This window comes from Balaenoptera borealis (assembly GCF_965194805.1).
Source record: "Balaenoptera borealis genome assembly, chromosome: 8".
NCBI lineage: Eukaryota > Metazoa > Chordata > Mammalia > Artiodactyla > Balaenopteridae > Balaenoptera > Balaenoptera borealis.
The window spans coordinates 54,934,232-54,950,586 of record NC_138865.1 but is presented as its reverse complement, the minus strand read 5'-3'; the positions used below and the strand labels follow the sequence as shown (position 1 = coordinate 54,950,586).

Genomic DNA, 16,355 nt, shown 5'->3' with positions numbered 1-16,355 from the left:
ACTATTGCGACGGCTCTATTTGTTCTGACAGAATTAAAAAATTATGCACATTTTTTTCAATAAAAGAAGTTTACTATCCCACCCAAATGTTTTGGGCTATGACTTACTCCTCTGAGAATAATCTTAGATTAATAACCTTTAGTTTCTCGAGCTGATCTGAAACCTTTTTGCCTTATGTAGGCATTAGAGCCACATGGGACAGAAGTGTGGAGTTATTTTACAGGTGATATTTTTGCATAAACTCTGTTTTGCTCAATTTTCTGAGGCTTTACCTGAGACAGAAATGGCAGTAGAGAGCCCAAGAAAAGGAAATAAATATATCATTTGAGAATATCTTTGACTGACTTTGAAGAAGACTAATAGCACTGTCCAAAAGCTTCGAATTAGTATAAAATAATATGTTTGGGGAAGTAACCAGGAATTGACTTGAGAGCCAAGGAATGGCACAAGCCCTCCTGACTGGGGATCTGAGACACTTGAGAAATTATAATGGAGGAGAATTATTTGGGGAGACAGATACACCCCTCCTTACTGTTCCTTTCTCTATACCTCCAGCCTTGACACACACATATAGCCAGCATACTACTGCTTTTGGAATATTGACTGCAGGTAACATATCCAGACATATCAATGAGAGCTTTATTGTATGCAGAATTTTGCTGAGTTATGGCCCTAGGTGGAATTTTGAACTCTGTAGAGGTAAATTTTCATTAAAGTTTCCAGAGCTCTGTGTGTGAGTTCTAGTCATCAGAGCAGAATGGCTACTTTGTGGTGACTTCCTGAACAGGAACATTCCAATAAGATCCACATTGGTACCAGGGCAGAAGACCAGCTGCTATCCTTTCTTCTCAACAAAGCGTTCTTGTGTTGAGACAAAAACTCTGCGCTGTGTGCCCAGTGGCAGAAGGAAGGCTGAGCAGTGATGTCAAAGTATAGCGTGATGTCACCACAGTTCACAAAGAATCACAGTTAATGCCATGTGAAGTGAGGCCAAATTCAACACTTTCCCTCTTGGGCACTTCACAGTCTTCTAGACAGAAGCAAGGTCAGGGGTCAGGCCTTTGTATAATTTTGTTTCGCATTCTCCAGACACCCTAATTTTGGAAGCTGGGGAGAGAGAAGACAGCCTGCTAAAGAAAAGTCCTCTGACCATATGCTGAGAATGAATTCCAGTGTCTGTATGCACAAAGGTCTATACTAGGTTAATTCTTGGGATTTCTGCTGAAGACTACTAGACAGACACATTTAACTAAAAACAATATGCCACTGTAGAGCACAAGGAAATATACTTAATATTTTGTAATAACCTATAAGGGAAAAGAATCTGAAAAAGAATGTATATATATATATAAACTGAATCACTTTGCTGTACACCTGAAACTAACACAACATTGTAAATCAATTATACTTCAACTAAAAAATAAAACCAACATGCCAAAAAAAATCCAAATGCTTTTAGCCATAAATTTACAGAAGAATTCGGCCCAGACCTCAAAATAAATAAGAAAGGAGAAATGTAAAATCAGTCCGGTAGCACCTGGAAGATTGAATAAATGTTAGAAATAGGAGTTAGTCATTCTCTTTCCCTTTTAGGGTGTTTATCCAGTCATTAGATGAATTAGATTCTTCATCACAAGAAAGGCAATCCAGCAAAAACTCTTAAAAATGTTTGCCATCTAATCAATTCACTGCCCTTCCTATCAGCTGCCTCATACTCCCAACATCGACATCCCCCTTTCTCCCATTTACTTTATAATATGAAGAGATAAGTACCACAGAACCGCTCTAGAGGGTAAGCAAGCTCTTAAGGAGGACAGGAAAATATCTCTACCTCAGACAATGAAGAAGATAGAGCTGGCTCCCTTTAAAAGAACACCTGGCCAAATCTCATTCCAATGAAAACAGGTCCTCCTTTAGCCTTTAACCGCAGAGGAGGTTGACGCCCTGACACTTTGATGGGGGTGGGGGCGGGCGGGTTGTAGGTCAAGTAGGACAGTGGTTCTGGTCCAGCCAGACAACCAGCCAAAGGGCTAGAGCTCATACAGAGTAATGGCAAGAGTCAGGCCAGGGGCTGTGCAAGCTCCCATCCCTCAGGAAGAGCCAAGAATCAGACACTCAGGAGATCGAGTACAAAGTGAGCTTCCGGGCCCAGAGTTGGTGTTAGAGAGAGGGCGTGAAGCCCTGAGCACCGTGCCTAGTGGAAAAGAGGTCAGAGGAAGACACTCAAAAATAATAAGCATTCTCAGCTCAAAGCCATTCTGGAGTAGTGAATGAAGACTAGAGACACAGCAGGCAGAGTGACAAGTGGAAGTAAACTCTCGGATTACAGTGCTACAAAATGATACATCTGTAGCGATCTTTTTCTTTTTGACAGAGAGCACTTTTTGGTCTTTGGAACTAGCGGCAGAGAATATAAGTGATGGAAGCCGTTATTATGTTCTAGGATAAGACAAGGAGGAAAATTCTTTGAAACCCACAATCGATGCCTGTCCCCTGTGGCCTTACCTATATACTGAATTCATTCATTCATTCATTCAATAAACTTTTATTAGTTGCTTATTATATCATTAGACACTGTGACCTTGTGGTGTCATGTTCTAGTAGGAGATAGAAAATAAGCAATAAACTTATTATAAATAAATAAATTATATTGTATTACAAAATAAGTGCCCCAGAATAAGTAGAAAAAATGGGACAGGGTATGAGAACCTGGGTCTGGAAAGGGACACAGGTTTAAATAGTCTGGTCAGGGTAGACTTTATTGAGAAGGTGAGGGTTTCCAGTAAAGACTTAAAGATGGCAAGACAACTGCTCTAGAGGTGTCTAAGGAAGAATGTTCCAGTCAGAGGCAACAACCAGTGCTGTCCTAAGAGAGAAAGTGCTTGGAATGTTTGAAGAACAGCAAGGGGAGAGAGAAAGAGAGAGATGAGGTCAGAGAGGTAACTCAGTTAGGTGATACAGGACCTTTTTTTTTTTTTAATTGAAGTATAGCTGATGTACAATGTTGTGTTAATTTATGCTGTACAGCAAAGTGATTCAGGTATGCATATATATATATTCTTTTTCATATTCTTTTCCATTGTGGTTTATCACAGGATATTGAATACAGTTCCCTGTGCTATACAGTAGGACCTTGTTGTTTATCCATCCTATATATACCAGTTTGCATCAGCTAATCCCAAACTCCCAATCCTTCCCTCCCCTACCCACCCTCCCCCTTGGCAACCACAAGTCTGTTTTCTATGTCTGTGAGTCTGTTTCTGTTTCGTAGATAGGTTCATTTGTGTCCTATTTTATATTCCACATATAAGTGATATCATATGGTATTTGTCTTTTTCTGACTTACTTTGCTTAGTATGATAATCTCTAGGTCCATCCATGCAAATGGCATTATTGCATTCTTTTTTATGGCTGAGTAATATTCTGTTGTATATATGTACCACATCTTCTTTATCCATTCATCTGTCGATGGGCATTTAGGTTGCTTTCATGTCCTGGCTATTGTAAATAGTGCTGCTATGAACAGTGGGGTACATGTATCTTTTTGAATTAGGGTTTTGTCTAGGTATATGCTCAGGAGTGGGACTGCTGGATTTTATGGTAACTCTATTTTCAGTTTTTTGAGGAACCTCCATACTGTTTTCCATAGTGGCTGCACCAATTTACATTCTCACCAACCATGTAAGAGAATTCCCTTTTCTCCACACCCTCTCCAGCATTAATTGTTTGTAGACTTTTTAATGATGGCCTTTCTGACTGGTGTGAGGTGGTACCTCACTGCAGTTTTGATTTGCATTTCTCTAATAATTAGTGATGATGAGCATCTTTTCATGTACCTGTTGGCCATCTGTATGTTGATACAGGACCTTGTGGGCCATTGTAAGGACTCTCATGAGTCTAGGAGGAAACTGAGAAGTCCTACCAGTGATTGATAAACCCCAGAGGAGAGTGCCACGTACGAGGAGTTTCCCTTTGGAAAATCTTTGCCTGGAGGAGTTAATGCCTTCACATAAACTTTTTCCAGATTGTGGTGTATTAGAGTGTAGGAGAGCTACACCTCATCCGTTTAGCCTAATAACCTGTGTGTATTTACCAGTATTTCCCTGTGGCATGTGGGTGTGGCTATTGAACAAAAGCAACTAATTTTTTTAATCAAATCAGTTGCTCCCTCAAAAAGGAAATCCTGGCCATTAAAGATATACTTTCAAAGCTACTGAATGCAAAAGATTGTACTTTTTGCCTGGTGCTTAGTCTTAGTACTTAGTAGGTTAAGGTAGGCCCATAAGAAAAAAACTTATAGCGGTAGGCCCATATGAAAAAAAATAAAATAAAGGACCCCTTTGTGTTAAAAAGTTGGGAACCGTTGGTGTAGTCCATTGTTCGTTGTTCAAATGCCCTTGTTACCTTTTGGCAACAAGGTATGGCTGAAAGAAACATGTTCATTCTCCTTCTTCTTGTCTCTCCACTGCCCTTCTAACCCCTAAGAGGAACACACATCATAGAATAGAGGGATCACTCATTGATTCAACTCCGGCAACACCAATTCCTAGTAATGTGATCTTGGGCAAATTGTTGAATCTTTGAGTCCACTTTTATTTTTGTAAAATAAACATAAAGTTAGTTAATTTTCAGGGCTACTAGAAGAATTAAATGATGTTAACTAGACTTGGGGAGATCATTTTGCAGTATACACAAATAACAAATCATTATGTTACCCGAAATGAATATAATGTTACTGTCAATTATATCTCAATTATTAAAAAAAGAATTAAGTGAGACTATATATATTATACCTAAATCTAGCAAGCATAGAGTTTCCTTTCCCTTCTCTAGGCTTTCCCTTCTGTCTCTCTCCTCCTCTGTACCCCTATGACCTTTAGTCTTAGTGATCTTACTCCCTTTCTGTTCTCTCCTGTTCTGAGGAAATGATCTGATTAAAGCCATTCACCCTAGATTGGGACCATGCCTATTATCTATGTGTGCTCCCCGCAGCACTGTAACAGCCAGCATAATGCCTTATGCTCAGTGGATTTGGTTTGATTTAAGCCTAATCCACAGCTTCATGTGTTACTCCTCCCAAGGGCATTTGGACAACAAACAAAGGACCACACCAACGGTTCCCAACTTTTTAACACAAAGGAGCCCTTTATTTATTTATTTTTTTTCATATGGGCCTCGTGTTTTGTAAGTTTCCAGCGACTCAAAACACTGCATGTATTAAGCAATAATTTGTTTTCTCATTTTATGCCTTAAGACCTGAGTGCAGTTTTAAAATAAGTACAATAAAGATCAGGATTTAGTTTATTTGTATAATGAGTTGGTTGAGGTTTGGAGGACCTTATGTGGTTTTATGGCAGGTAAACCTATTTTCATCAGGCTTTTGGAAATATTAAACATAGCACATGGGCCACTATTAGCATCTTTATGAATGACCGGGGATCCTGTTTTCTCGTATCAGAGAGATGTGGAGCACAAAAATAGATGAGAAGTGGTACCTTCCCATTTACTTCCTAAATATGCTTCCAAGTCACATTACATTTGAAGCCATCTATTCACCCCTGCACGTAAGTCTGGCTCTGGAGGTGGTGATCTTGATAAGATTATTCAACCTTCTTATCACCATTGCCATATTAAATATTGACTCGTGTGTCTTTCCATGGTTCATAGGCATCCTACTATAACTTATAGTCAAGAATCCCAAGTTGGAATTTTGGTTTTGTTAGTTACCAGCCATGTGACCTTGGGGAAGTTGTTTATCTTCCCTGAACCTCGTGTTATAATCTGTACTTGAAATCATTCATATCTTCAGAAAACATTCATCTTAAGAGAAATATTTGTGGAGAATTGTCTAAAAGATAGCCAGTTCATTTCTCTGACTCTGGAGTAGTAAATTAGTTTAGTCTCCCTGCAAGACATCCATAGTCTAATGAATTTGGCTTCTAGATCACAATATTATAGAGGTTCTGTGGCCACATAAAATCTCACTGGCAAATAGTGCTACAGTTGGGTGGCAATGTCCACTGTGGGTCCTGGCGGAAAGATAGCTGCGCATGTGCCATATTTGTGCCAGCCCAGCTCTAAATGCTGGAAAGTCTATCCTTAGATTAAGTCAGACCATCACAATGCTCTGTACCTGGATGATTTGTTTTGGTTTCTTAAGGTTTGGTTTTACTAAATGTTCCCTGACCATTAGGATTCATCAGTGGTTATTGAAAAGCCAGTTCTTTGAAACTTCTTGTATTTATTTGCTCAGATGTTCTTAGGACATTGTTACATGGCACTGTCTTTCAGAAAACTCACAGAAGATACATATCTAGGATTTCAGTGCTTTGAGTAATTATGATTCTCCTGAACCAGTTTGTCATTAATTCATTACATAAATATTTATTGAGTGTCCGCTGTAAGGAACACATTATCCTATACATTTTCTAAAAGATCGAGTAGATGCTGTGACCCTTGTCACTGCTCATGTTTTCCTCTTTTCTAGGAAGCTCACGTCCAGATCTGTGACCCCTATCTAGAAAATGTATAGGACTTAACAATGTGCATTTATGTAGTTCTCGTTTCTAGCTGTAACTCACCTTTTTGACCCTTATTTTTCTCTTTTGTTTTTTAAAAGTTTTATTGTGTTTTATCATGTGTATATGCTATAAATCATTTTATAAAAAGGTAAAGCATAAACAAATCAATGTCTAAATCTTTTAAAGATAAGGTTGGAGATCTACTATTTTCCCTATTAACATAGATAGTAAATGAGTTATAATGTGTGTAAGAGCACTCTCTTCCCCCATAAAGTTCTATCTGAATTAAATAATTATAAATAAGAGCAGCTGTGATCAGATTTGCAGAGTTTCATTTTCCATATTTGTCTTGCCCAGTGCTGAAAATAAAGGGATTTAAAAATTTCTTACCTCATGGTGTTGGATCAAGAAAAGCTTGACATCACTGGCTCAGTATTTGATGCTAGAAGTTGAGGTCCTTACGGGAAACCATTTGAAACGTGGCCAGTGTGAACCCATCTAAGCATGTCATTCTGAGGCATGGTATCTGCCTGTGGACTGTGTTTATTTACATTCTCCAAATTATCCATGCAGTGATCTTTCTTTCTCCTGGGGCTCCTGGTGAAGACATTTTATTATACATATTTCAGTGTCTAGAGAATTTCAGTCTTGTGTTCTGCCTGTTCACTTGCTATCAGCTATGTGAGGTGAAGAAAGAAACCCCTATCAGCACATACTGTAGGCCTGATGCCTAAAATCTGCATGACATGCTCAAAGTCTGTGAGCCAACTTGGACTGGATGTTATAGTTCTAGTTTTTTGTTTAGGAAGGGTTTCCCCTGCCCCCTTTTAAGTAAATCCTGAAAAACAATGAAGAAAAATCAACAGTGTTAAGTGTGTGTGCTCCCCTCAAGAGACAAAGAACTGCCTGTCTGTATGCATGTTATACGTATGTGTATACAAAAAGCATACATTCAAGACACAAAAGCAAAAGTTGACGATGATGTCTAAACAACAAAAACATCTTGGAGCGTCTCACTTTTTATATCACCTGGGACAAAAATTTTGTCTTTTTTTTTTTTTAAAAAAAACCAAAACTGTGCAATCATTTTGGATGGGGAAGAAGTTAGACCACCGAGCTGACACCTAGTAGCAGAATACTAATAAGCTGCATTAGGCCAAAATACTGTTAGTTTTCCACCCTTTACAAAAAATTCCATGCAGTTGACAAGGTTATGAGTGGTCATTATCTTGCTTTAATGTTTTGTCCAGAATGGGGTGGTTCTGGGAACTCAGTGACCTGAACATTGCCTTCCATAACATTTCATTAATAATGAGCATAGGTGCACATGGGTGTCTTAAAAATACTAGCCCAAGGGGCTTCCCTTGTGGCGCAGTGGTTGAGAATCTGCCTGCCAATGCAGGGGACACGGGTTCGAGCCCTGGCCTGGGAAGATCCCACATGCTGCGGAGCAACTGGGCCCGTGAGCCACAATTACTGAGCCTGCGCGTCTGGAGCCTGTGCTCCGCAACAACAGAGGCCGCGATAGTGAGAGGCCCGCGCACCGCGATGAAGAGTGGCCCCCGCTTGCCGCAACTAGAGAAACCCCTCGCACAGAAACGAAGACCCAACACAGCCATAAATAAATAAAAACTAAAAAAAAAAAAATACTAGCTCTTTATAGTAATTCTTGTTCATGTACCAGGACAGAAGTTTAGGTTTGGCTTCTAGTTGTCATTTATAGTACATCTGTTTCTCTGTGTACACAGATACATGCAGACACACATGCACACATATATGCGCATTTTTGTACACATGTATGTCATCAGTGATGGCAGTCTAAGGTTGCCTATCTGTAACCTACACTGGAATTATTAGTAAACCATTATGTTTGGTGCTGTGTGTTTCAGTGATTCACCAACATTCATTGTACATCACAAATGCCAAACGTTGTGCTAACCAGCAAAATAGAAAGAGTAATAAAACAGGGACTTTCAAATAGCCCATGATCTGCTGTGGAGACAGACATGTTAATAGATTAAACTCAGTATAAATTATACAGCTGTTTGAATTGAGTATATATAAAAGAAACCCCAAAATAATATTGGCGTAAGCACGTAAAGGAGTTACTCTCTCACCAAAAAAAAAAAACCCAAAAAAGAGTCAAGATGTAACCAGTCCAAGTGGGGTTCCAGAACCAGGCTCTTTCTCTCTCTCTGCTCTGCCATCCTTCCATTCTCAAGACTGTCTCATTTTTTAAGAAAGCCACTGGAGCCAACAGAAGGCCGGCAGGCAAAAGGGACCCTCCCCAACTAAGTCAGCTTCTTGTAAGCAGCCTTCCCAGGAGTCCCACATAACTCTCCCACTTTTATTTCACTAATTACAACTTGGTGACATAGCCAATGAGAAATGTATTCTTTTAACTGGATATATTGCCACCCTAAATAAAATTGGAGTTCTGTTACTGAGAAAAATAGGATAGATGGGTATTAGGTGGCAATTAGTACTCTCTGCTACATGGAATTATGAACAAAAGGCTGAGAAAGTATTGACCATTAAAGTACATAATTCTGGAATCTGAAAAAGGCTTTTTTGAGGAAGAGACACTTAATTGGGGATTTGAAGGATGAATAGGAGTTTGCCAAATAAAGAATTGGGAAAGAGCACTCCAGGCAGAAATAATATCACGTGCAAAGGCACAGAGGAGTCTGGCATTGCACCTGCCAACTAAGCCATTTCTGTATTTCTATTTATTTTTTCTCTATTGTTAATGATAGCTCTTTAACTGATAGTTTAACTGATTTTTAATTAATAGTTTTTCAAGTTCAACAGGTTGAGACATGTCAACAATGATTTTCCTGATATAACTGCAAATAATTTTCCACTTGGACCAAAATAAGAACATTTTATCTATAATTGAGTTAAAATATTTTGGCATTTTAAAAGGGAATTGATACAGAAAGAAAAGAAAACTATTGTGTCAGGGAGATATTTGTCTTTTCAATTCTGAAGTTAAACAAAGCTCAGTTAGAACTGACTTGGTTCATATCCTAGGGTCCATAAACCCACACTGGGAACACTAAGTTGGTGGTCTGGCCAAGTTAGCCTTAAAGTATGTCACCTTCTATTTAGCTATTCCTAATATGACTGTTACTTTGGATCTATGAAGCTGGATTATTCTTTTCTTAAAATGGCTTTGGAACCAAAAGAAATCTTTAGGATTAGAGAGAGATTTTCATGATTATCTCCTTTCTGACTCCTTTAGAGACATCAGAGTCCATTAAAATTTTCCCAGAGAAAGTTAAATCCTTTGAAAAACCTGAAATTTCTTTAATTTAAGGAGTAAACCTACTCAGGTTTGAGATACCTGAGAGTATGAGTTCCCATGCCCACTGCCCTTCCACACAGCTGAGTATCTCATAAGATTAAGGTCATCTCTCTTCAACCCCAAACAAGAACAGTAGAGTCAATGGTTCTTTGAATACTGCCTAAGTTAAGATTGCCATATTTTCTCAAAGGATTCAACACTACTAAGGCAATCAGTTGCTTTAGTCTTCTGATATCTTTTTATTGAGATAGAATTGACATAATATTGTATTCGTTTTAGGTGTACAAAATAATGATTTTATATTTGTATATATTGTAAAATGATCACCACAATAAGTCAAGTTAATATCCATCACCACACATAGTTACAGATCTTTTTTTCTTGTGATGAGAAATTTTAAGATTGACTTTCTTAACAACTTTCAAATGTACAATTCAGTATTATTAATTATAGTCACCATGCTGTACATTACATCACCATGATTTACTTATTTTGTACCTGGAAGTTTGTACCTTTTGACCACTTTCACCCATTTCACCCACCCTCATCCTCCACCTCTGGCAACCACCAATCTGTTCTCTGTATCTATGAGTTGTTTGTTTGTTTTTGGATACCATATATACATGAGGTTGTATGATATTTGTCTTTGTCTGACTTATTTCACTTAGCATAATGCCCTCAAGGTGCATCCATATTGTTGCAAATAGCAGGATTTTCTTCTTTTTCAGAAAGGTAGATAGATAGATAGGTAGGTAGATAGATAGGTAGGTAGGTAGGTAGGTAGGTAGGTAGGTAGGTAGGTAAGTAGGTAGATAGAGATTATCCATTCATCTGTCAACTGACACTTAGAATGTTTATATGTCTTAGCTACTGTAAATAATGCTGTGATGAAAATAAGGGTGCAGATATCCTTTCAAGATAGTGATTTTGTTTCTTTTGGACAAATACTCAGAAATGAAATTGCTGGTTCATATGATAGTTCTATTTTTAATTTTTTGAGGAACCTCCATACTGTTTTCCATAGGGGCTGCACCAATTTACATTCCCACTAACAGTGTAGGAGGGTTCCCTTTTCACCACAACCTCACAAACACTTGTTATTTGTTGTGTTTTTGATAATAGTCATTCTGACAGGTGTGAGGTGATATCTCATTGTGCTTTTGATATGCATTTCCCTGATAATTAATGTTGTTGAGCATCTTTTTATGTGTCTGCTGGCCTCTGGATGTCTTCTTTGGAAAAATGTCTATTCAGGTCCTCTGCCTACTTTTTAATTGGGTTGTTTGGTTTATTTTCTCTTGAGTTGTATGAGTTCTTTATATCAATATATTTTGAATATTAACCCCTTATCAAATATATGATTTACAAGTATTTTCTCCCATTCGGTTGGTTTTCTTTTCATTTTGTTTCTTTGTCTCCTTTGCTGTGCATAAAGATTTTAGTTAGATGTAGCCCACCCCCCTTGTTTATTTTTGCTTTTGTTGGCAAATCCAGTCTGATTTTTTTTTTTTTTTTTTTTGCCAGCTTTGTGTTTTGCATACTTTCTAATTAGCTAGTATCTAGGCATGACTAAAAGATACAGTAAGCCTCACAGCAACACCTCCCTTTCATCTAGTTAAGTCTGACTCCTCATTCAGAATTCAGCTCGAAAGACTCTTCTTCAGGAAAATCTTCTCTGGCCCTTCTAAACAGATCTACCCATACTTTAAGCTCTCAGAGTACCCCATATCTGTGTTTTATAGCTTTCATCTAATTATCATTCTGCATGTGTGTGATGATTTGAGTAATATCTGCCTCCACCACTAGACTCTAAGTCCCATGAGGGTGGACCCATATGTACTAGAACTCACCGTTGGATTGCTCCTAGCAGAGTGCCTGGCTCATAACAGGACTTCAATCACTGTTGGATTCAATCACTGCATTTCACACTGTGCTTGGAATATAAGAATGAATGCAGTTGCTCAGCTCATGTGTGGGTTCATCTACAGATAAGAATTTTGAAAATAATTTCACTGCAGTTATAGAGAAGGACATCAAAGAAGCCAGCACATGCTGGGCTCTGCATGGACAAAGCTGACGTGAATTCTGAAGTGGCCTCACTGTAACTTCTGAACATATTGAGACCGATTGCAGCTTGACCACAGTGAACGCCCAGAGGTGGAACCAACCCCCCTTCACTCTCCACTTAAGATTTGGGCACTATGTTTTCCTGACATCTTTACATTTTAAAACAAGTACAGCTGCTGAAAGAGTTGTTGTTTTGTTATGTATTTTTAAAGATGCCTGTGTGCTTTTAGGGGAAAGGTACATGTTACCACATTTTAAAAATATAGCACATAAATAACACAATAGTAAAACAGTTGTATTTTTCATACTTTTGCCTAAACATGTGTTTGCAATTATTAGTTGAAGGTGCACAAAATGAAAATCAAGCCTCAAAGAGAGTTCATGTTAACAACCTTTTGAAAGACAGGATGGATTGTGGGGACATTGTGAAGATAAGCCCCTTCAAATGTCACTACACTTCTCATTTTATTTTGTCAAAGACAGTAGTTGAAGTAGTTTGAGAGTAGAATAAGTCTTTTGATATTAGGTTTCACTAGAACTATAGAGGTACAACCTGATTTAGTTTGGATTTGCATTTTTTTTTAACTTGAACATTGGAAAGAAAAGATTAGGGATACAGATGAGTTTGCCCACATAATTGATGAAGGCTTGTGATTTTGTTAAGCCCGATTTGGATGAAGCACAAATGTTTTGTTAGATGTATTTAGAACTCGGCTACTTATTAGCTAAGTGACCTTGGCAAGCTTCATGACCTCCATGATTGTCTTGAGAATGAATGAGATGTGTGTCTTGTGCCTGGTATAGGACAGGGCCAGTCAATAGCAGGCACTCACCGTTGGCTATCTCTGCTGGCCTCTGTGTCAATCCTCTCTTCCACCACACACACGCATGCTAACCTTGTTTTTGTCTGTTGGCTGATTCTGTGATTCTGTTTCTCTTTTCTTAGTTGAAGTGCTAGCTAGAAAAGGGAGTATTTTTAATTATCATTTAGCAAATATATTTTTTTTGGCTGTGCTTCATGGCATGTGGGATCTTATTTCCCGGACCAGGGATGCAACCCATGCCCCCTGTAGGGGAAGCATGGAGTCTTGACCATTGGACCACCAGGGCAGCCCCAGCAAATAATTTGATGAAGTCCTACAATTTTCCAAGCACTGTTCTAGTTGCTTGGAATACATCAATGAATCCAAAATACAAAACCCCACCCTTATGCATCTTACATTCTAAGGAACATATAGAACATAGAGATTATTCATAAAATTTTTCCTGCTGCAGTTATCTCACAGTTGTATTTTTTGTGATTTGGGTGAAGCATAATTATTGACATTGGGAATTATTTTTTTTTAGTTTTTTTTTTTTTTTTTTTTTAGTTTTTATTTATTTATTTTTATTTTTGGTTGCGTTGAGTCTTCGTTTCTGTGTGAGGGCTTTCTCTAGCTGCGGTGAGCGGGAGCCACTCTTCATCACGGTGCGCGAGCCTCTCGCTATCGCGGCCTCTCTTGTTGCGGAGCACAGGCTCCAGACGCGCAGGCTCAGTAATTGTGGCTCACGGGCTTAGTTGCTCCGCGGCATGTGGGATCTACCCAAACCAGGGCTTGAACCCGTGTTCCCTGCATTGGCAGGCAGATTCTCAACCACTGTGCCACCAGAGAAGCCCGGGAATTATTTTTGAATTAAGGTTCCATTATGTTAATAGTTCAGGATCTTCCTCTCTCCCTCACCTTCTCCTCCTCCCTCCCTCCCTCCTTCCCCCCTCCCTCCCATCTTTCTTTCTCTTTGTATATTTCAGTATATTTGAACTATGAAAATGTCTTTATCCACGCTACATTTTTTCCTTCTTAGCCTGATTCAAATTCCAGCTGAATTCAGTCCCCTTCATGGGAAACATGTCTTAGCCCTCTCAAGGATGATAGGAGGATGATTTGGCGGTGATGGGGCTCACCATGGATCCCTCCATATCAGTAGGCGCCTGGTTGAATTGCACATCTCTCTTTCTTGTTAGATTGTTGGCTGCGATCACCAGCTGGGAAGCACCATCAAGGAAGATAACTGTGGCGTCTGCAACGGAGATGGGTCCACCTGCAGGCTGGTCCGAGGGCAATATAAATCCCAGCTCTCTGCAACCAAACGTAAGACACTCCAGAGATGGGGCAATTTCTGGGCCTTCTGATACTCCCTGGCTTAGCTCCCTGCGACTAGGGAATAACACCTCCATCAAAATGAAGACAAATATGAAAATACTGTGGGAGGAGATTCAGGTTCCTGTTTTGTGGATTAGTTTGGGTAAGACAAGTCAGGTCACCCACTGCAACCCCAAGCAAGAAACCTTTGCTTTTGAGGCACATTAGGAGGGAACTAGACTTGGATCTAGATACACTCTATGTGCAAGCGTGAGCTTTGCTGCCCAGTGTGAGGACAAACTGAATCCCGACCCCTAACTGAGACTTAGTCTGGTGGAATAGCAGAGAGAGAGGGCAGATCAGAACTAATGCTCTCCTGCCACTGTGAAATCACATGGTCTTCATTTACAAAGTGACCTTTGATCAGTGCTGATCACAGGTTTCTCCAGAATTAATATTGGGCAGTGATTATGTGAAGCCATTTATTGACTGTTGTGCCCTAATCTCTCTATAGCAGCTGAATAAATGTGTGCCTGCTATACATGTACATGCCGGGAACTTTACATGATCATCTCATTTAATCCTTATAACAACCTTATAGCAAGGTACTGTTTATCCCCATGTTATGAATGAGATAACTGAGGCTTAGACAGATTATGTGACTTGCTCAGAGTTATACAACTATGAAGTATCAGAGCCAAGATGTCAGCCCAGAGTCTGATTCCAGAGCTTAAGCACTCATTTGTTCCTCTGGACTGTCCCAAACCCCGCTGACTGTTTCCATGGCGGGACATTTGTAAAGCAGTTACATGGATCAAGGCGAGGTACTTCAAGTATCTACCCAGCTGGGTCCTGCTAGGGTAGATGGTACATGTTTTCAGGATACCTGACCCAACAACAGAGTCACCCAGGAATCCAGATCATTTTACCATACACGCTTCTCTGTGACAATCACTGTTCTAGGTGCTGCAGCAGATGCAGATAGAAATAAAACAACCCTTGTAGTCAAGGCCATGCATTTTTTAGAATAATTTGACCTTGTTTGGCATAATGTCTCAATTTTGCCTTTATCCAGAATGCTCCAGTAGGTCCTTAATGAGGGCCTCTTTGAACATGTCTCCCCTGGCTTGGGAAATGAGAATGAATGTCTTTACTGACTGTGGTTTTGTCCTCTTTACTTGTTGACTAGCTGGAGGAAAGCACTTGACATATGGGGGCTTTATGGCTTTAAATGGACTTGTAGGTCAAGAAGAAAAGGCACTGTTTGCTGGAGAACTATTCTGAGAAGTCAGGAAAAGGCAGCTCGCCAAAAGGATGAGGGTCTGGGGAAGAAGAGGAGGCAGGAAAAAAGACTAGGAACTTTTAAACACGTGAAACATCGGAGCTGCCAGCGTAGGGAACTCTCCCCATTCTACCACGCCTGCAGGCAGTAAAAAATGTGATTCTGCAGAAAAGGGGAAAAAAAAGACCTGAGCAGAGAGAATGATGAAGGGTGAGGTAAGTTAGACATTGATGTAGTACATTCAGGTGAGATTTTTTTTCCTGTGGTTATGCATTGGTAGCTTCCCCTATTAGATGACAAATTAAACAATTTCGAAGATGAAAAGTAGAGAAGGATAGAGCCATAATTCTTCTGTAAATCTCTGAAGTCATGGTGGGATATTTGGGGAAAAAAAGTTACATTTAAAAGGTCACTATGTGATTTTTTTAAAGCGTAGAATCTATTAAAGCCCTATAATATTTATTTAAAAAAAATAAAAACAAAAGGTCACTTTTATAGAGCTCTTTAAGGAATACTGAAGAGTCGAGGTCATTCTAATCATTTGTGTCACATAATTGAGTCAGTGTTCATTATCTAGGAATCTAGGGACTTCTGTTAGGCACAAAAAGAGACGACTGGCATTCGTGCAGTGACTGCTGTATGGCAGCTCGTTGGGGTGTGTTTTCATGGTGAGATTCCTTCCTTTATTCCCTCTCGCGTCCCCTGCCTTGCTGTCCTCATAGAAAAGCCCAATCACTCTGCTCAGATAGATATTCCTCTTACCCTCCTGTTTAAAGGGTGATCTGGGTCCTTTGGGGCCTGAATCACTGGAACAAAGGCGGAGAAGCTCTGAAAGAAAGAACTAAAGCAGACTGAGAGCCATAAGTCATCTCTAGGTCTGCAAATAGATACCTCAATGAAAAGTGCTCTATTCAAACCAACAGTGGGTAGATTACATAACACACAACCCAATGCTGATCCCTAATGACACAAGGCGATTGATTCCTTTACCTTAGCACCGACGATGCCTCATGACAAAATGATTTATATCAGTAAAGCCCAGCGTATGCATGCATCTC

At 39.4% G+C, this 16,355-nt stretch overlaps 1 protein-coding gene across 3 annotated transcripts in view; it reads left to right on the top strand.

Moving 5' to 3' along the window:
- The window catches only part of ADAMTSL1 (ADAMTS like 1), a 470,823-nt gene that overhangs the window by 142,658 nt on the left and 311,810 nt on the right, over window positions 1–16,355 (top strand). For all 3 annotated transcript variants that reach the window (XM_082401580.1, XM_082401578.1, XM_082401579.1), the window contains exon 5: window positions 13,898–14,024. In XM_082401580.1, coding sequence (XP_082257706.1) covers window positions 13,898–14,024 — 127 coding nt within the window. The remainder of the gene's footprint in view (window positions 1–13,897; window positions 14,025–16,355) is intronic.